Genomic DNA, 23,138 nt, shown 5'->3' on the forward strand with positions numbered 1-23,138 from the left:
CTCAGAGAAGAAAGGAGTCTACAGGACTAATAATCAACACGAACCACAGCTCTTCATCTATCCTGAAACAGAAGAACTAGATGGTGCCCGGCTACCACTACTGACCATTCTGACCAGGGCCACAATAGATGGATCCCTATAGAACGGGAGAGAAATGTGGGAAAAAATTCAAACTCTTAAAAAATCCATTCTTATTAGGGCAGTCGAGAAACAACAGATTGGCTCATAAAATAAAGAACATCAACCTTAAGTAATGAAATCATCTGTAGGAGACCAAACGGTCAAAAATTATTCTAAAGTGAAGATAAGAAGGCAAGGAGGCAGGGAAACTAGAATACAGGAAATAGTACAACCAGAACAGAATAAATGAGAATAATGACACATTATGAAAAATGTAACCAGTATCTTTCAAGGACTATGTATATAGGTTCAAACTGATAAGAGCAACTCGAAAGATTAGATAGGTACCGTAGGGGGCAGTGAATTTATGTTATTGGAGAAGGAACAATGCAGAAAAGGAGGGTGAGAATGGTTGCACAACTCAAAGAACGTAATCCATGTCACTAAAATGGTACTTGTAGAAACTGCTGAATTGGTTTATGTCTTGCTGTGTATATTCTCAACAAGAAAATAAATAAAATTTCTAAAAAACATAACCAATATTACTGAATGATCTGTGTAGAAACTGTTAAATGGGAACCTACTTTGCAGTGTAAACCTTTACCCTAAAAACAATAAAATATTGATTAAAAAATTAATTAAATAAAATTGGAAAATACATTGCTGCCCATTCAAAAACGAATTTTATTCAGTCTACATGCTCATAAATCCTTTAGTTAAATGGATACAATCAAGATGGACCATTTAAAGTTGGTAAAACAAAGGTTATCAGAGGCAGAGATACATCATTTAGACCAAGACAGAGAGACGGCTAGATTAATTCTCTTCTTCTAAATGCTTTCATAAACTAAAAATTTCTTAAATGCAACATACAGAAAGTAAAACATTTACTTGGATCGTTCATCTTCCAACTGATTTATTTCCAATCAGTCACTACAAAACTCTCATGATAAAAGTATCGAAAAATGGTCCAATTACTTTGGATAGCTAAATAACTTTTAAATGTACAAACAAGGAAAACATCTTCAGTATTCTACATAATACCTTTGTGCTATAAATGTATAAATCATAATGCTATCCAAAAAACAAAAAACATGAATATGAAAAATGATTCTGGAAACCTAGGTCAAATAAAAACAGAACCTGATTACATGTTAGTAGGGCCAGAATTGAGGTTAAACAAAAAGAAACGTACATACACACAGCATGAACTCAACATGTCAACAGTCACTTAGTATGAACTAAGCTACCTGTGTGAATAACTGTTAGTTTAGTTAAGTCATTTCACTCTGCCAGTTGTTAAAGCTCAAGAATATGGAACTGATCCTCACATATACTATTTTATATGATCCTTTCCTTCAAAAAAAAAAAATCTTCGTTTTCAAGGTAACTCAGAATGGGGGACTCTTCACAATTATTAACCCATGACAGAAATAAATGCAACATTTAAAATGACAGCTAAGATTGTTCTGCTATAAAATTCTTTCATGCTTTCATAACGCGGTTATAGAATTATACTTTTCATACTTATATATACTTTTTATACTTTTTCAAATACACATTTTCTGTCCTTTCACATAAAGCATATTCTAATAAAATGTTCTTCAACATGTATAAATTCTACTTCCTCTGCATTTCTTCCAACTATGTTTAACATAGACAAATAGCCATGAATTCTAACTTAAAATATATTTGATTTTGAGGAAAAATTAAGTGAAACAATTTGATTTTTCCCAAGTGCCAATCAGTGAATGGCATGTAACATACCATCAACTGAGAGGCTCAGGAAAGGAAATCAATTTAAACCACAGGCAGGCAGCCGTATCTGTATCATTCAATATGTTTCAGGATAAATGGAAACGAAAAACTGTACTATTAACTAAGGAGCCCTGGTGGCACAGTGCTTAAGCACTCAGCTGTTAACTGAAAGGTCAGTAGTTTGAACCGACCTGCCACCCTGCAGGAGAAAGATGTGGCAGCCTGTTTCCATGAAGACTACAACCTTGGTTACCCTAGGGGGCAGTTCTACTCCATCCTACAGGGTCGCTATAAGTCAGAATCAATTAGATTGGAATGGGTTTTGGGTTTACCACAAACTAAGTGCTAATCGCTTCATTTTAGATTAAGTACACAGAGGAGACCTGTTTAAGTCAGTAGTGAGAAAGATGATACCAAGAATGTGAAGAAGCCTGGAGGTTTAAAGAGAATAAGGACATTTCCCAAAACAGACAGAATAAAACCAAACCCGTTGCCATGGAGTCAATTCCAACTCATAGGGACCCTACAGTCAATCCCAACTCACAGTAACCCAGAGTAGAACTGCTCCACAGAGTTTCCAAGGAATGGCTGGTGGGTTCAAACTGCCAACCTTTTGGTTAGCAGCTGCACACTTAACCCCTGTGCCACCAGGGCGCCAATATACATACCTTAATTTTCCAAAGAGGAATCCTTGAACTTCATCTATAGGATCATTTTCGCCTATCACAGTGGCATTTACCTCAGTTCCTATAAAAGCACAGGGAATACACGTCTAATTGCTCAGATTAAAAATAAAAATGTTCCTAACCTCATGAAATTTTTAAAATGTTAAAAAAAAATCAAAAGCAACAGTAATTATAATATTTAATATGTTGACTACTCCAATTAACACTTTGCAATAGTTCTTAAAACAGAATGAACGTTTTAGTATTTCCTGTTTTCCTGGATAAAGAATGTAATTTTCCCCTAAACTCCGGAAAATTTCATGTCAAAAATTTCAAAATTAATAGCTTTAAAAACTATGAAATAAAGATTTTTCAAAGTCAAAATTCTGAAGAATTTTCAGTTAGGCAATTTAATCCTAAATATAATTATTGACAGAAACTGAATGATGAGGTACTAGATTATCTTCCATTTACTTTATCACCCAAACTGATAATTTCAATCTTTTTAAGGAGGAAATAAAAAGAGTACACACAAAACTTATGGGTGAAATAACCCAAAATCCTAGAGTATTAAGCCGGAGGTATCCCTATTAAACAGTTCCAAGTGTACAAATTAATAAAGACACAAAATTTTTATTAATTCTACACAGGGTAGGTTAGGATTTCACACTGAAGTCAGAAATTAACAGCTATTTGTGAACCACTTAACAGCAACAATAACAGTTACCATTTATCAAACTTTTCTGTGCCAGGAAGTGTACTAAATATTTATACATCTTATTTATTCCTTACAAAAACTTTGAGAAATATCATTACTTATATTTACAGAGACAAAAACTAGGACCTAGAGAATTTCATTAAGGTGATGCAACTCAGATAGAACAAAACCAGAATTTAAACACAGGTTGATCATACCCCTAAAATCTATTTTTTCATTATGGGAATATAGTCTCATTTAATTCATATTTAAAAGAAAAAAAACACTAGTCTTATTTTTAAAATTCACCTTTCACCTGAGTATCATCCTTGGCCTTGTACTCAGTGCTCTTAATGGCCAACTCCACACCATAGCCAGAGAGGTAAACAGGCTCCTTTCCAGGGCTCTGTAAGCACAGCAAGTGTTCTGTCATTACTACATCGCTCTTCAACACGGCATGCTGCAGACATTTTAATATTACATCTACTAGCCATCATCCAGGATTACTGACTCCAAAAACTTTGAAACACTGCAAAAACTTAGAATATGTATTTTTGAAGACATAACCATCTGGCCAAGACAATTCACCGAAAGAATTTCTGTAGTTCCAAATAACTTAGCAAGCTGCCAATAATAACAAGTGCACTTACCTGGCATTTAAATATTGATTGTATGGGGGAAAAATATCAATTCAAAGTTTATATGTTATTCTTCCTATAAAATGCTAGCCATAATTACCAGAAAGGCAATGATCAAAAAAAAATAATAATAATAACAAATGTTGTTGAGGATGTGGGTAAACTGACACCCTTATCCATAGCTGGTGGGAATATAAAATGGTACAACCGTTATGGGAAACAGTATGGCTATTCCTCAAACAATTAAAAACAGAACTAACATAGGAGCCACCTAATCCACTCCTAGGTATACACACTAAGGACCTGAAAGCAGCCATGTGAACAGACATATGTACACCTATGTTCAGTGAAGCACTATACACAATAGCAAAAAGGTGGAAACAACCTAAGTGCCCATCAATGGATCAGCAGATAAAATGTGGTACATATATACAATGGAACACTACTCAGCCATAAACAGAAATGGAATCCTAATGCATGCTACAATATGGATGAATCTCAAAAACATTATGCTGAATGAAATAAGTTAATCACAAAAGGGCAAATACTATAGATCTCACTTACATAAAATGGCAAGAATAGGTAAAAGCATAGAGACCAATAGTCAATAGTGGTTATCAGGGGTGGGGGTCGGGGGAGCCATTCTTTGGGAAGTAGTGAGTCTTTGTCTATGGTGATGGGAAAACTGGCATCCATTAAGGGTAATGGTTATACAACTTGACTAATGTTAACTGATATCACCAAGCTGTACGCCACAAAAAGATCAAATTGGCAGATGTTGTGTTATATGAGATTGTACAATAACAAAAGCGAAAAAAAGCGGGGGGGGGGAGCAGTCAGCTGCTGATACTATTTCACAGCTTCTGATGCTACCTAGGTACAAACAAATACCTCATGGGATTAGTGTTCATGGTTCGAGGTGTAGGGACATGCTTTCAGTTGGCCTAATATTGTTTTTAGAATTTCTGTTCACCTCCTAGTTCATTGAGTAGTACCTAGGGTCCCAAAAACTTGGGAGTGGCCATCCAAGATACAACAATTGGTCTCTATTCACCTGAAGCAGAAGAGAAAAAAGGAGAACTAGGAATCAGAGGAAGAACTGGACCACAGGTTTAACTGCCTTCCATAAACTACCGTCTCCCTTGCCATGAGAACAGAAGAACTCAGTGGTGTCCAGCTACCATTACTGAGCGTTTTGATCAAGGATTCAATAGATGAATCCTGACCAAAAGGGGGTAGAATGTAGAAAAGAATTTCAAATTCTTATGGAATCCAGACTGCCTGGACTGCCTGAGACTAGAGGAATTTCCTGAGACTGGAGGAACCCCTGAACTTACTGCCCTGAGGTAATCTTTACACTCTGAAAGGAAACTATCCCCTGAAGTCATCTTTAAGCCAAACAACAGTTTAGCTCCATTAATAACCAATGTTTGCCTTGGGCACTGTGCTCTTTGAAGAATTATATATATGAGATCAAATCAACAACATTAACCCTAAAGTACAGGTAAAAACTTTAGTGGACAATGACTGTAAGTTAACACTGGTAAAATAATTTGGGAGGGAATAGCAAGAATGATGACACAATATGAAAGTCACTGAATTGTACATGTAGAAACTGTTGAATGGGTATATGTTTGGCTGTGTGTTTTTCTACAAAAAAAAAAACACCCAGCAATGGGAGCAAAGTCCTCTCCTTTGCTCCTTGTATCCTACCACAGTTGTGGTAATGGGAATTCAAAGGAAGGGGCAAGGAGAGGCGGGGCCAAGATGGCGAAATAGACAAACGCTTCTGGAGATCCCTCTTACGACGAACACCAGAAAAAACAAGTGAAACGAGTATATTTATGATAAGCTGGGAGCCCTGAACATCAAAGGTAGGGTTAAAAAGCCAACTGAGGGGCAGAGGGAGGAAGGGACAGTTCAGAAGTGGAGAGGAGTTACCAGACCTGAATCAATGGAAGCCTTCAGGCACCATTTCCAGAAGCAAGTGTGGCAGGATAGTACTAGTGTTCAGCCGCAGTTTCCTCAGAGAGAAGCAGCCAACCACACAGCCTTCTCATGCCTCCGGAACACAGAGAAGGAACAGCGCACTCAGCAAAAGCTAAGGACTTGCGTATACTTTACCCCACCCCCAGGCCTCCAAGCCAACTTCAGCAGCTGTTGATTTCCCTGGGCCTGAGATAGGCCCTACTGAGCACCTAGTGTCATCCTCCAGGCCCTGGAGAAGGAATAAATTTGCAATTCGGGAAAAAGATAATTTGCTGGCTCCACTAACAGGGGGAGCACAGGACAGAATCAGCCCCTATCCAGGCATAAATGGTCCGTGGACAATGAGTGCCCTTCCCATCTGCAGGGACACATGGGGGCCTATTTCAGGAGAATAGGACCATGCTGGCAGACTACAACTGTTTCAGCTGTGTGGTGGAGATGTGGGTATTTGATGTTTGACACTGTTCTGCCTGTTAAACAGGGTCCTCGCCTACCCACATCAGGGGCCTAAGGACTGGTGGCTCCACTCACGTCACACAGCCACCCGCGACAGGGGTCCAAGGATAAATGGTACCTCCCAGTCCTTACAACCAAAAACACTGGGTGCCCGTGGTCCATCTGCAGAACCCACCCACCTGTACACTTTAGGGAACAGAGACAAGCTTTCCTCAGAGACATGTGAGGGACAATTCTCAGCCCCCTGCCTTTTACAGAGCATGACCCCCTGCTGCAACCAGATACCCGTACCTACACCAATCACTCCTGAACCTCTAGACTGCAGGACAAAGTCTGTAACACACACTTGATGATCAGCTACCTGGAAACCTCAGCTGAATTCATATAAGAAAACTGAATGGACTCCTGGACTGATATACCTGATAACAGCTCTAGCTATCTGGGGACAGGACATCAGAGCTCCAAAGGAAAAAATAATCAAGCTAGCTCACTCAAGCAACCCATCTGGGCATATCAAAACAGAACAAAGCAAGAAGCTACGATACAGTAAGCAAACATCAAATAAACTAATACCATAACTTCCAGATGGCTCGGAGACAACAGTCAATATCAAGTCACAAAAAGAAACAGACCATGATCACCTCGACAAGCTCTTAAACCAAAGAATCAAGGGATCTTCTAGATGAAAGTGTTTTCCTGGAATTATTGGAGGCAGAATACAAAAGATTAATATACAGAACCCTTCAAGATATCAGGAAGGAAATCAGGCAAGACACAGAACAAGCCAAGGAACATACAGATAAAGCAACTGGAGAAATTAAAAAGGTTACTCACGAACATAATGAAAAATTTAATAAGCTGGAAAAATCCATAGACACACAGCAATCAGAAATTCAGAAGATTAACAACAAAATTACAGAGGAAGACAACTCAATAGAAAGTCAGAGGAGCAGAATTGAGCATGTGGAAGCCAGAATTTGTGAACTTGAAGCTAAAGCACTTGGCACCAACATACTGAACAAAAATCAAACAAAAGAATGTAAAAAACTGAAGAAAACTTAAGAATTATGTGGGACTCTATCAAGAGAAATAACCTACGAGTGACTGGAGTACCAGAACAAGGAGGAATAATGGAAAATACACAGATAATTGTTGAAGGTTTGTTGGCAGAAAACATCCCTGGTATCGTGAAAGATGAGAAGGTATCTATCCAAGATGCTTGTCGAACTCCACGTAAGGTAGATTTTAAAAGAAAGTCACAAAGACATATTATAATCAAACTTGCCAAAACCAAAGATAAAGGGAGAATTTTAAGAGCGGTTAGGGATAAACGAAAAATCACCTACGATAGAGAGTCAATAAGAATAAGCTCAGACTACTCGGAAGAAACCATACAGACAAGCAAGCAATGGAATAACTTATATAAAGTATCGAAGGAAAAAAATTGCCAGCCAAGAATCACATATCCAGCAAAACTGTCTCTCCAATATGAAGGGGAAATTAAGACATTTCCAGATAAACAGAAGTTTAGAGACTTTGTAAAAACGAAACCAGAACTACAAGAAATACTAAAAGGAGTTCTTCGGTTACAAAATCAATAATATCAGTTATCAACCCAAGACTAGAACACTGGAGAGAACAATCAGATGTCAACCCAGACAGGGAAATCACAAAAATAAATCAAGACAAAAAAAAAGTTCAAAACAGGGTAACTGGGATGTTATTATGTAAAACAAGACAACATTAAAAAAATAAAGAGGGACTAAAAAATATAGTCATAGATCTTTCACATGGAGGGGAAGACAAGGCGATACCAAGAAATAAAAGTTAGGTTTAAATTTAGAAAAATAAGGGTATATATTAAGGTAACCACAAAGGAGACAAACGTTTCTATATATCAAAATAAAATACAAGAAAATAATAGAGACTCAGCAGAAACAAAATCAACACCACCAAATATGAGGAAAACACAATATATAAAGATAAGACTATTCAGCACAAAACATTAATTGGGAAAAAGAAACTGTCAACAACGCACAAAAAAAGACATCGAAATGACAGCACTAAATTCACACCCATCAATAATTACGCAGAATGTTAAATGGACTCAATACTCCAGTAAAGAGACAGAGAGTGGCAGAATGGATTAAAAAACACAATTGGTCTATATGCTGCCTACAAGAGACACACCTTAGACTTAGAGACACAAACAAACTCAAAGTCAAAGGACGGAAAAAAATATATCAAGCAAACAATAATAAAAAAAGAGCAGGAGTGGCAATATTAATTTCTGACAAAATAGACTTTAAATTTAAATCCATCAGAAAGGATAAGGGAAGGACACTATGTAATGATTAAAGGGACAATATACCAACAAGATATAGCCACATTAAATATTTATGCACCCAATGACAGGGATGCAAGATACATAAAACAAACTCTACCAGCATTAAAAAGTGAGATAGACAGCTCCATAATAATAGTAGGAGGCTTTAACACGCCACTTTCGATGAAGGATAGGACATCCAGAAAGAAGCTCAATAAAGACACAGAAGATCTAAATGCCACAAGCAACCAACTTGACCTCACAGACATATACAGAACACGCCACCCAACAGCAGCCAAGTATACTTTCTTTTCTAGTGCATGTGGAACATTCTCTAGAATAGACCACATACTAGGTCATAAAGTAAGCCTTCACAGAATCCAAAACATTGAAATATTACAAAGCATCTCCTCTGCACATAAAGCCGTAAAAGCAGAAATCAGTAACAGAAAAAGGAGGGAAAAGAAATCAAACACTTTGAAACTGAACAATACCTTGCTCAAAAAAGACTGGATGAAGGATGGAATAAAGAAATTCATAGAATCCAATGAGAATGACAACACTTCTTATCAGAACCTTTGGGACAGAGAGAAAGCAGTGCTCAGAGGTCAATTTATATCAATAAATGCTCACGTACAAAAAGAAGAAAGGGCCCAAATCAAAGAACTATCCCTACAACTTGAAAAAATAGAAAGCAAGCGACAAAAGCCCTCAGGTACCAGAAGAAAACAAATAATAAAAATTAGAGCAGAACTAAATGAAACACAAAACAGAAAAACAATTGAAAGAATTAACAAGACCAAAAGCTGGTTCTTTGAAAAAAATTAACAAAATTGATAAACCACTGGCCAAACTGACAAAAGAAAAACAGGAGAGGAAGCAAATAACCCGAATAAGAAATGAGACGGGCGATATTACAACAGACCCAACTGAAATGAAAACAATCATATCAGATTACTACGAAAAATTGTACTCTAACAAATTTGAAAACTTAGAAGAAATGGATGAATTCCTAGAAACACACTACATACCTAAACTAACATAAACAGAGGTAGAATTAAACAGGCCCATAATAAAAAAAGAGATTGAAAAGGTAATAAGAAAAACTCCCAACAAAAAAAACCCCTGGTCCCGACGGCTTCACTGCAGAGTTCTACCAAACTTTCAGACAAGAGTTAACACCACTACTACTAAAGGTCGGAACACTCCCAAACTCATTCTATGAAGCCAGCAGATCCCTGATACCAAAACCAGGTACAAAAAAAAAAAAAAAAAAAAAAAACAGACACCACAAAAAAAGAAAATTATAAACTTAAATCCCTCATGAACTTAGATGCAAAAATTCTCAACAAAATTCTACCCAGTAGAGTTCAACAACATATCAAAAAAATAATTCACCATGACCAAGTGGGATTCATACCAGGTATGCAGGGGTGCTTCAACATTAGAAAAACAATTAATGTAACCCATCACATAAATAAAACAAAAGACAAGAATCACATGATTTTATCAATTGATGCAGAGAAGGCATTTGACAAAGTTCAACACCCATTCATGATAAAGACTCTCAGCAAAATACGGATAGAAGGAAAATTCCTCAACATAATAAAGGGCATTTATACTTTTTTTTTTTTTAATAGCCAACATCATCCTAAATGGAGACAGCAGGAAAGCCTTCCCCTTGAGATCGGGAACCAGATACAGATGCCCTTTATCACCCCTCTTATTCAACACTGTGCCAGAGGTCCTAGCCAGAACAATTACGGTAGATAAAGAAATAAAGAGCATCCAAACTGATAAGGAAGAAGTATCTCTATTTGCAGAGTACATGATCTTAGACACAGAAAACCCTAAAGAATCCTCAAGAAAACTACTGAAACTAATAGAAGAATTCAGCAGAGTATCAGAATACAAGATAAACAGACAAAAATCAGTTGGATTCCTCTACACCTACAAAAAGAACATCGAAGAGGAAAATCACCAAATCAATACGATTTACAGTAGCCCCCATGAAGATAAAACATTTAATAAATCTTACCAGAGATGTAAAAGATCTATAAAAAGAAAACTACAAAACACTTCTGCAAGGCCAAAAGAGACCTGCATAAGTGGAAAAACTTACCTTGCTCATGGATAGAAGATTCAACATTATAAAAATATCTATTCTACCAAAAGCAATCTATAGATTTAATGCAATTCCTATCCAAATTCCAACTACATTTTTTAATGAGATGGAGAAACAAATCACTAACTTCATATGGAAGGGAAGGAGGCCCCGGACAAGTAAAGCAACACTGAAAAAGAACAAAGTGGGAGGCCTCACACTACCTGATTTTAGAACATACAGTAGTCAAAACAGTCTGGTACTGGTACAACAACAGATACATAGACCAAAGGAACAGAATTGAGAATCCAGACATAAATCCATCCACATATGAGCAGTTGAAATTTGACAAAGGCCCCAAAGCAGTTAAATTGGGAAAAGACAGTCTTTTTAACATATGGTGCTGGTGTAACTGGATATCTACCTACAAAAAGGTGAAACAAGACCCATCCCTCATACCATGCACAAAAACAAACTAAAAATGGATCAAAGACCTAAATATAAAATCTAAAACAATAAAGATCATGGAAGAAAAAATAGGGACAACGTTAGGAGCTCTCATACATGGCATAAACAGTATATAAAACATTACTAACAATGCAGAAGAGAAAGTAGATAACAGGAAACTCCTAAAAATCAAACACCTATTCTCACCCAAAGACTTCACAAAAAGAGTAAAAGATTACCTACGCACTGGGAAAAAGTTTTTGGCTGTGAGATTTCCGATCAGCGTCTGATCTCTAAAATCTACATGATACTGCAAAAACTCAACTGCAAAAAGACAAAAAACCCAATTAAAAAATGGGCAAAAGATTCAAACAGACACTTCTCTAAAGTAGACACTCAGGTAGCTAGCTAACAGATACATGAGGAAATGCTTACTATCATTAGCCATTAGAGAAATGCAAATCAAAACTACAATGAGATTCCGTATCACTCCAACAAGGCTGGCATTAATTCAAAAAACACAAAATAATAAATGCTGCAGAGGTTGTGGAGAGACTGAACACTTATACACTGCTGCTGGGAATGTAAAATGGTACAACCTCTTTGGAAATTAATTTGGTGCTTCCTTAAAAAGCTAGAAATAGAACTACCATACGATCCAGCAATCCCACTCCTTGGAATATACCCTAGAGAAGTAAGAGCCTTTACACGAACAGATATATGCATACCCATGTTCACTGCAGCACTGTTTACAATAGCAAAAAGATGGAAGCAACCAAGATGCCCATCAATGGATGAATGGATAAAAAAATTATGGCAGATTTACACAGTGGAATACTACACATTGATAAAGAACAGTGATGAATCTGTGAAACATTCCATAACATGGAGGAATCTGGAAGGCATCATGCTCAGTGAAATTAGTTGCAAAAGGACAAATATTGTAGAAGACCACTATTATAAGAACTCAAGAAATAGTTTAAACAGAGAAGAAAATAATCTTTGACGGTTACGAGAGCAGGGAGGGAGGGAGGGGGGTATTCACTGATTAGATCATAGATAAGAACTACTTTAGGTGAAGGGAAAGACAACACACAATACAGGAGAGGTCAGCACAACTGGACTAAACCAAAAGCAAAGAAGTTTCCTGAATAAACCGAATGCTTCGAAAGCCAGCAGGCAAGGGGCAGGGGTTTGGGGACCATGGTTTCAGGGGACATCTAACTCAATTGGCAAAATAAAATCCATTAAGAAAATATTCTGCATCCCACTTTGAAGAGCGGCATCTGGGGTCTTAAACGCTAGCAAGCAACCATCTAAGATGTATCAATGGGTCTCAACCCACCTGGACCAAAGGAGAATGAGGAACACCAAGGACACAAGGCAGTCACGAGCCCAAGCAACAGAAAGGGCCACATAAACCAGAGACTACATCATCCTGAGACCGGAAGAACTAGATGGTGCCCGGCTACAACCAATGACTGCCATGACAGGGAACACAACAGAGAACCCCTGAGGGAGCAGGAGAGCAGTGGGATACACATCCCAAATTCTCATAAAAAGACCAGACTTAATGGTCTGACTGAGACTAGAAGGATCCCGGTGGTCATGCCTTCAGTCCTTCTGTTAGCCCAGGACAGGAACCATTCCCAAAGCCAACTCTTCAGGCAGGGATTAGACTGGACAATGAGATAGAAAAAGATGCTGGTGAAGAATGAGTTTCTTGGATCATGTAGACACTTGAGACTATGCTGACATCTCCTAACTGGAAGGGAGACAGATGAGAGGGCAGAGGGGGTTAGAAGCTGGCAGAATGGACATGAATAGAGAGAGCAGAGGTAAGGAGTGTGCTTTCTCATTAGGGGGAGAGCAATTAGGAGTATATAGCAAGTTGTATACAAATTTTTGTATGAGACTGACTTGATTTGTAAACTTTCACTTAAAGCACAATAATAAGAAAAATAAAAAAAGGTAGGGGCAAGCTGAAGTGGACAGCTGTAGTACATAGGTGAAAGAACAAAGGTCCCCAACAATGTGAAGAAATGGAGAAAGAAAAAGCAGCTCCAGGACCTGCAGAGCAGGGGTTGAAAACTGGTGAGCTCTGAAACCCAGAAGTATTTTGTTGGGAGTGTGTGTGTGTGTGTGTGTGTGTGTGTACTTTTTATTGAATTCAAAAACCTTTCAGCAGGGCTGTGTATGTGCGTACTTTTATTGAATTCAAAAGCCTTTCAGCAGGGCTTACATCAGCGAAATACTACAAGTTCACCAGCAGCCTGACTGATAACAGCCCTTTAGACACTTGAGTTATTAATACCAGCGATGAGACTGGGCGGGAGGGAGTAGGGGACAGGAGTTGTCAACCACTAGGTATTGACAAATCTTTTTCTGTTCACACAAATTTTTATTTTAATTTTGTATTTTACTTACATGATCTTAGCACCGAATATTTACTGAGCTTACTATAATATAAAAACTTTAAAGATTAACAGTCTTTATATATAAGTATTTTAAATGTTAAACGTTACAAAAGGTTTTAAAAGCTTAATTTTAAATCAATTCTTACTGGCCCGCTCTAGAAATCCTGCCCCCTCCATGAGATGAAAAGATGGAAGGAGAGAAAAAAAAAGGTTGAAAAAGAACCATGAAAAAACCGAATTCAGAAATCATTTCTGACAATGAGATACTACTGTACCCCTACTAGGATGGTTGTTATTAGAAAAACAGAAAATAAAAAGTGCTGGGGAGGACATGGAAAAACTGAAACCCTCATGCACTGTTGGTGCGAATATAAAATAGTATAGCCACTACAGAGAACTGTTTAGTGGTTCTTCAAAAAGTTAAACATAGAATTACCACATGACCCAGCAATTCCACACCTAGGTATATAACCAAGAAACAGGAAGTGCAGACTTTAAGAGAAACATGTACACCTATGTTCATTGCACCGTTATTCACAATACCAAAAGGCAGAAAAATCCAAATGTTCATCAACAGATGAACGGATAAACAAAATGTGGTCCATCCATACAACAGAATATTATTCAGCCAGAAAAGGAAAGGAAGTTCTGATACCTGCTAGAACACAGATGAACCTTGACAACTTAATGGCAAGTGAAATAAGTGACACCCAAAAGGACAAACACTGTATGATCCCATTTATATGAAATATCCAGAGCAGACAAACGCCTATCAGTAGCGTTACTGCACAAGGAGTATGGAGTTTCTACTTGGAACAATGGCCGCATAGCATAATGAATTTAATGAATGTCATTGAACCGTACGCTTAAAAATGGTTCAAATTGAGAAAATTTTTATTATATAAAATTTACCATAAAATTAATGAAAAAAGATTCAGTTCCACAGTTTGATGACCATATTAAATTTAGAAAAAAACAATGTACTTATTAGTTCATTTTGAAATAAAAGGCTATTATTAAGCCACTCTTTTAGCATAATTGTTTTCTTAAGAAAAGCAAGCAAAAAACCTCCTATGAACACATAATGGATGAGACAAAGGTACGAGATTTCTCACAATGTATTTCAAATAATTAAATTATTTTATAAACAGGGAAATTATTAGTTAATGTTCTAAGACTATGCTGGGCAAATAAATATTCAAAACAGGTGTAAATTAAGTCAATACTTACAGATACATAATGTCTGAATACATAATTGATTTTGCCAGCATTGCTTTTTGATGTGAGTTGTTGGTGGAAAGCAGAAAATTCTTTACGGCCAATCTCAGAGTAGAAAATCACCACTGGGCTTTCTGGATTAGATGAAGGGTATCTGTGATCTCCTTTGAATAATAATGGTTTGGGTCTGAAAATAAATATTAAAAGCTTAAAATTTTCAACTTAAAATTTTTAAACTTTAAAAACTGTACAAAATGTAAACTACAGCTATAATAATTTAAGTTATAAGCATCTTAATATAAAGGGTACCACAGTCTTAAATAGCTGTCAGTTATTGAGAATAAGTGTCAAATATGTCTTATTTGTTAATGATTAAAAATAATAAAAGTACATTATATTAAGAAAAAAAAAAACCCATTGACGCTGAATTGACTCCAACTCATAGCAACCCTACAGGACAGAGCAAAACTGTCCCCGAGGATTTCCCAGGAGCAGCTGTAGATTCGAACTGCCAACCTTTTGGTTAGCAGCCAAGCTCTTAACCACTGCGCCAACAAATGCTAACCATAAAATGAGGACTTCGATTAATAATTGTTACCAATTCCTGAAGGGGGGGAGACAAAAAAAACAGAAAAAGAATGCCTGCACAAATTTTACAGCATTAAACCTTAGTACAACCTTCTCTCTTTTGATGAGAATTATCCTTCTATCTGAAAAGAACCTAGGTACAAATTATGTAAAAACCAGAGGATGACTTTAAGCGTATTACCTACTGATTACAATAAGGCTCCCATCTCTATCATTTCTACCATATTTACCACTATAGTCTTCCTGCTAATGATTTTAAAATTTAAATTTTCCTCATAAATTTCAAAATTTCTCAACAAAATAAAAATGGCATCCAAATATTAATGGACCTTAATACGCAGACTTTATGACCTACCAAGCCCTCTTCTAATAAACTTTCCAAAGGAAGGTGACGATGTCTGAATACTGACGTAACTTCACTGTATGCATGTAGTAAACGTGAGATGCTTCTACGCCTGCAAAAAGAGGACACGAGCCTTTTGGGTGCTCTAGGCTCAATTAGTTAAAAGCCAGGTTAAAAAATAAATCATACAGCATTTGTCACTGAGATGGCTCTATATAACAACGAGGACTTTCTACACACGCACAGGTCACCAGGTGCAGTTTTCACTGTAATTGAAGAAAGTGTTGAAAAAATTTTGAGAGAGAGATGCAACTACAGGTACTAAATTGAAAAGATGTCTCATGTAAAAATAACCTACTGTGATGGTGAGGCTTGTGTGTCAGCTAGGCTGGGCCATGACTCTCGTGGTTTGGCGGTTATAACATAGTTTGGCAGCTATGTAATGATGTTATCACCTCCATAATGAGATCTGAAATAAGTAATCACCTCCAAAATAAGATCTGACATGAGCAGCCAATCAGTTGATAGGGAGTTTCCTTGAGGGTACGGACGCATCCAATGTATGTGGACTTTCTGGGCAAAGCTCACTGTCTTGCTCATTTGAATCCTGCCATCTAACTCATCGTTTGACCTCCGGTTCTCGGAACCTGAGCTAGCCACATACTTGCTGATCTGGGGATTCGTCAACCCCTGCAGCCTGTGGGCCAGTGGCCTCCGTAGTCTTGGATTCAGAGGCTTGACATCGAACCTGCCAATCTTGGGTTTGCTGGCCCCTGCAGCTACATGAGTCAGGAGAAGACTCCAGCCTCACCCACAGACTTGGGACATTCCAGCCTCTACAACAGCACGAGCCGTTTCCTTGACACGAATCTCGCTCTCTCTCTCTACACACACACACACACACACACACAGTTCACTGGTTTTGCTTCTCTAGAGAACCCACCCTAAGACGTTGGTAACGAGAGAGGTTTTAGAGAAACAAAATTGTAAGAATGAGTTTTCTAAATTGGTTTTTGAGTCTGGTTACTCTTAAAAATTTTGATGACTCTGCTTCCAGTAATAAAGAGAACATTTCCAATCCACAGCGTGAGGTAGCAAAAGAAATACACAAAATATTACTACCAACAGATCAGGTAATGCTGAGAGGCCAGTCATAGGGTAATTGCATGTTTGATACTTTTCTACAGTTTTGTCAGAATGAGAAGTATAAGGAAGCTGGTTGGTTGGTCCTACTTTCGCTAGGCAAACTAGTGAAAGAAAGAGATGAGCTCAGGGCTTCACAGTCATAGCTCAACCGCTGCATAAACAACCTCAAAGTTGCCACTTGTGCCCTGAAAGAAAGCCTTATTTCTTGTAGTAACAGAGCTGATATCGCCAAAACCGAACACAGAGCCTTACCTAAGAGTGGCTGAATTACACCACCAATTAATTCCCCAGCTCGAATGGTTTATGAAGTTAAAAGTAAGGGCACTGATTGGGAAGAAATGGGATCCTGAAACTTGGGATGGGGACGTGTGGGCATATAATAAGGAAGCTGGGGACACTGAGCCTCTAAATTCCATGGAATCACTCCTGCCAACAGAACCAGCCCTCTCACTCCCATGTGAAGACATTACCCCATCTCTGTCTGCTAAGCCACCTTCCCTAGTAAAACCACAATCCCCTCCACCCCCATCTGATAAGATTAACCCAGCAGTGTCTGAAGAGCCTTTGTCTGGGGCATCCCCTGGAGAGGGGTCTGAGTGATAGCTTGAGGCACCACCTGAGGCAGGTACCTTAGAAGACATTGCTGAATGTTCTCAGAGCACTAACACCCATTTTTGCCTCTAGGCTTATAACTAGACTTAAGTACCAGAAAGCCCCAAAAGGTGAAGTACAAAGCATGACCCTGAGAAGGTACACTATATTCCAAAAACCTGCTTCACTTTTCTAATAAGTACAAACAAAAACCTGGGGAATATCTGTGGGAAAGTCTATGGTGCAATGGTGCAAGGAACATAAAGCTGGATCAGTCTAGGGTTTATTGATATGGGCCCACTTAGTACAGATTGTTCAATGTTTCAGCTTGAGAAGTTAGGAAAGGATCTAACAGTTTATTTGGCTGGGTCACTGAAGTATGGATTACGCAGTGGCCTATGCTAAATCGAATTGAAGTACCATACCTGCCTTGATATACGGCAGAAGAAGGTGTCCAAAGGCTTATAGAAATTGGCATGCCACAGTGTATTTATCAGGTTAGACCCACAGACCCACACATGGAGTATCCAGAGAACACACCTTTTACCACAATGGTGGTGAATAAACTTGTGAAGAGAGCCCCAGCATCCTTGAAGACTGCTGTGATTGCTATTTTATGTAAGTCAGATTTGACAGTGGTAACTGCCCTAACTTAATTAACACTTGTAACTACAATGAGGCTGACTGGACCCCACGGTAGTAGGGGCCAACTGGCAGCGCTGAATCAACAAAGACAAGGTGGGTGTGGTTACTGTAATGGACAGCGGAATCAAAGCTGTAATCAGAACAGTCTGACTCATATGGACTTATGGCTTTGGCTACTTAGTCATGGTGTCCCTAGGAGTGAAATACATGGGAAATCTACTACGTATTTACTTGATCTATAGAAGCGGAAGAATTCTAGGTCAGGTGAACACCAGTTAAATCACCACAACAAAGAGTCACAGCCCCTCAATCAATTCCCAGAGTTCAGCCAGTTTACAGACTCACAACTCCCCGAATGAAGGGGAGGCTGGGTACACTCGAGAAAGGACTCTACTACACTGCCAAAAATCTACACTGTTAATCTTTCTCCCAGACTTCCCTAAAGGGGATTTTATGGCCTTTTATAGGACTGACTGCTCACTGGGGAAAAGGAAATAATCAGACTTTTTGGGAATTACTGGTTACTGGCTCGGAACTGGTGCTATTTCCATGGGTCCCAAAATGTTGCTGTGGTCCACCAGTCAGAGTAGGGGTATGTGGAGGTCAGGTTATTAACGCAGTCTTAGTTCAGGTTAGGCTCACATTGAGTCCAATGAGTCCACAAACCCATAGTGTAGTGACTTCCTCAGTCCAGAATGCAAAATTGGAAGAGATATAGTCAGCAACTGGCAAAACCCTCATGCTGGATCCCTGGAAAGTACAGTAAGAGCTGTCATGGTAGGAAAAACCAAGTAGAATCCATCAGAACTGCCTCTGCCTAGGAAAACAGTAAATCAAAAGCAATACCATATTCCTGGAGGGGCTGCAGAGATTACTGCCACCATTAAGGACTTGACAGATGGAGGGATGTGATTCCCTCTATTATTTGGCCTGTGTAAAAAACAGAGAGATCCTGGAGAATGACAGTGGATTATGGAAAACTTAACCAGGTGGTGACTGCAACTGCAGTTGCTGTTCCAGATGTGGTCTCACTACCTGAGTAAATTAACGCACTCCCTGGTACCTGGTATGCAGCCATTCCATCTGGCCGATGCCTTCTCCACACTTGTTTTGAAGGGACACCAGACACAGTTTGCCTTCAGTGGGCAAGGCCAACAATACACCTTCACTGTCCTACCTCAGGGCTACATCAGCTCTCCAGCCCTACGTCGTAATTTAGTCCGCAGAAACCTTGATCACCTTTCCCTTTCACAAGACATCCCACTGGTCCACTACATGATGACGTTATACTGATTGGACCTAATAAAAATGTAGTGTCAATGACTCTGGACTTATTGATAAAACATTTGCATGCTACAGGTTGGGAAACTGAAATCCAACAAAAATTCAGGTACTTTCCATCTCTAAGTGTCATGTCTAGGGGTCCAGTGGTGTGAGGCATGTTGAGATATTCCTTCTAAAGTGAAGGATAAGTTATTGCATCTGGCCTCTCCCACAACTAAAAAGGAGGCACAATGTTTGGTGGGTGTCTTTGGATTTTGGAGGAAATATAGCCCTCATTTTGGTGTGCAACTCTGGCCCATATTTATTAAGTTGCTTGAAACACTGCTAGTTTTGAGGGGGGCCCAGACCAAGAGCAGGCTCATTTGAGGCGCAAGTACGATTTTATAATTGTCTTTATTTAGTGATTGTGTGTGGTTTAGGGAGATGTGTATGGGTGCCAAGTACACAAGGGGTGAGCTATGATGGTTAAGGTTGTGTGTCAACTTGTCTGGGCCACAATCCTCAGTGGTTTGGCAGTTAGGATGTAGTTTGGCAGCTATGTGATGATGCAATCACCTCCATGATGAGACCTGATACAATGTAATCATCTCCATGATGAGAACTGCTATCAGATCTCCAATCAGGTGAAAGGGAGTTTCCTTGGGGGTGTGGCCTACATCCAATATATGTGGATTTCTGGTAGAGCTCTCTGGCTTTTGCTCACTCTGGATCCTACATCTGTCTCATTATCTGATCTCCAGTTCTTGGGACTTGAGCTAGCGGCTTATCTGTCGATTTTGGGATTCACCAACCTCCGCAACCTTTGAGCCAGTGGCCTGCCATCTTACCTGCTGATGTTGGGACTCATCGGCCTCTGCAGCTTGTGAGCCAGAGGCCTCCCAACCAATCTGCAAATCTTGAGTTCGTCAGCCCCTGTAACTATGTTAGTCAGAAGAAACCTGTAGCCTAGCCCAGGGAAATGGGCCTTTCCAGCCTCTACAATGGCGTGAGCCACTTCCTTGATATAAATCTCTCTTTCTCTCTCTCTCTATATGTACATATATATACACACACACTCTTCACTGGTTTTGATTCTCTAGAGAACACACCCTAAGGCACCTCCCCATGTGTATGAATTTGTAACTAGAAATTTAGAAAAAAGCCTAAAAGGATATTTGACAAAGGTTAAAAGTAGTTACCACCTCTCAGAAAAGGGATACTATCACTCTTTTCTTTATAAACATCTGCATTATTGTTACAAGAAATTCTACAAAGTATCTATTTTCCTAAAGAATTAAAAAGCAAACAGTTTTTGCTTATCCAAGAGATTACCACTTGCCAGGCAGTTACTTCGAAACATCCACACCCTGGCCGAGGCAGCTGGAAAGTGTTCCGTTACTCCGGCTGTCACACTGACTAGATGGCATCCAGCAGGCATAAGCCATGTCCAAAGCACCCTGTGCTGGCAAGACAGCGTTGCTAAAGAAGAAATGAACCAAAACCAAACCCACTGCCATCAAGTAGATTCCAACTCATGGTGACCGTAAATGCCATTAGCATTTCTGAGACAGCAAAGCAACGACACAGAGATTAACTGCTATTCTATTTAGAGCGGCATCAGAGAAGGTACAAGAGGTTTGCTGCCCTAGCCTAACAGCAAAATAAAACCTGAAAAAATCAAACCCATTCCGGTCAAGTTGATTCCAACTCATAGCGACCCAATAAGACAGAGTAGAACTGCCCCATACGGTTTCCAAGGAGCAGCTGGTGGATTCGAACTGTCAACCCTTTGGTGAGCAGCCATAGCTCTTATCGACTGCACCACCAGGGCTCCAACAGCAAAATAGGTACCTATTATATTTATCCACAAGAAACCTACCTTTAAGCACAGAAGTCAGCCTATTAATTACCCATCTAACATTAAAATGAAGCTTGGAATTACCTTTCAAGTCTTCATTGTGAAACTGATAATAGCCTAAGAGATCATCCATATCATTAATTAAAGGCACTGGCTTTAATACACACTGGATTCCTTTCCTTACTGAGCTCTGATATAAAAAATATAGTCATTACTAAATGAAAACAGTAATATTAAGTATTCCTATTACCGTGATTTTAAAATAAAGAAAGAAAGATTAAATAATTTGCCCAAATTCACAACTTTTTTTTTTAATTGTGCTTTAGGTGAAAATTTACAGCTCTAGTTTCTCATACAAACATTTACACACACATTGTTATGTGACCCTAGTTGCTATCCCTATAATATGACCACACATTCCTCCTTCCCACCCCAGATTTCCCATGTCCATTCAACCAGCTCCTATTTTTTTCTGCCTTCTCATCTCACCTCGACAGGAGCTTCCCATTTAGTCTCCCGTATCTACTTGAACTAAGAAGCGCACTCTTCATGAGTATTATTTTATGTTTTATAGTCCAGTCTAATCTTTGTCTGAAGAGTTGGCTTCGGGAATGGTGTTAGCTCCGGGTTAACAGAGAGTGTGGGGGCCATGTCTTCTGGGGTTCCTGCAGTCTCAGTCAGGCCATTAAGTCTGGTTTTCTTATGTGAATTTGAGCTCTGCACCCTCCTCTTCTCCTGCTCCATCAGAGACTCTCTGTTGTGTTCCCTGTCAGGGTGGTCATTGGTGGTAGCCAGGCACCATCTAGTTCTTCTGATCTCAGGCTGACGGAGTCTCTGGTTTATGCGGTCCTTTTGTCTCTTGGGCTAATATTTCCCTTCACAAACTATTTTAAGTGATGGAGTTGGGATTCAGATGCAGTCAGGTCTGGTTCCAGAATTCACACTCTAAACCACTATGCTTACAGGGTACATAACAGTGAAATAAAATCAGAATGTGCACTTTATATACAGAAAAATGCACAATGAAATGCATGGCTTTTTTTAAAGAAACATACAATCTACCTTTCAGATGCTGTGTGTAGAAGAGTCTCAAGAGTATCAAAATCACAGGTCTTCTTTCCATGAACTGAAAAAAATGAACTGCAGCCTTCTGGTGGAGGTTCATCAGCTGCTATCTATGATGGGAGACACAATGCATGTTTGTAATAATTCCTAACGAAAGACAAGATAAAACACACATATTCCAAATAGGCAATTAAATTATAATAAAACAACAACAGACACAAAACACTACATTTCCTAAACACCCATTAGGTACCAGGAACGTAAGAGCTTTATATATCAGTGCTCTATTCACATTATTTCATTTATTTCCTACCCAATACTCCCCCAGTGAGGTAAGTGCTATTACTGTCTCCAAAACAGGACCTTAAAATTCTATCTCAGAAGATATGCAGAGATTATACAGAATGTGACTTACAGAAAACTAAGCTTACAGATGTTAAATTTTAAGCACCAAGGTGTAAGAATGCTGTACCAGTTAAACATAAAAACCAAAAAATGTGAGTTTTCTCACTGAAGTAGGAAGAACTACATAGGATCAAAAAATAAATAACTGGCAAAAAAAAGGGGTATAATTAGAAAGATAAATTACATAAGCAGCACAGCCAGATATTCAGGGGTAAAAATGAATCACTAATACCCAGGCATAATGAGCGATGTCGTCTGAACTTTCCTAAGAGGCACACTGAGTGTGTGAACGTAATCAGACAGGAGAAGGAAAGGACATCATGACAGGCACTGGGGTAGGCACTGGTATCATTTATGTAACACACTAATATAATATTAAGATGTCCTTTCCTGTGGATG

General features: G+C 38.8%; 1 protein-coding gene across 6 annotated transcripts in view; it reads right to left on the bottom strand.

Annotated features, from left to right (window-relative positions):
- The window catches only part of UGGT1 (UDP-glucose glycoprotein glucosyltransferase 1), a 132,498-nt gene that overhangs the window by 85,075 nt on the left and 24,285 nt on the right, over positions 1 to 23,138 (bottom strand). For all 6 annotated transcript variants that reach the window (XM_064287316.1, XM_064287319.1, XM_064287317.1 and 3 more), the window contains 4 exons: positions 22,332 to 22,444; positions 14,848 to 15,022; positions 3,550 to 3,646; positions 2,547 to 2,625 (listed from right to left, as the gene is read on the bottom strand). In XM_064287316.1, coding sequence (XP_064143386.1) covers positions 2,547 to 2,625; positions 3,550 to 3,646; positions 14,848 to 15,022; positions 22,332 to 22,444 — 464 coding nt within the window. The remainder of the gene's footprint in view (positions 1 to 2,546; positions 2,626 to 3,549; positions 3,647 to 14,847; positions 15,023 to 22,331; positions 22,445 to 23,138) is intronic.

Source organism: Loxodonta africana, chromosome 6, assembly GCF_030014295.1.
Source record: "Loxodonta africana isolate mLoxAfr1 chromosome 6, mLoxAfr1.hap2, whole genome shotgun sequence".
NCBI classification, from domain to species: Eukaryota; Metazoa; Chordata; class Mammalia; order Proboscidea; family Elephantidae; genus Loxodonta; species Loxodonta africana.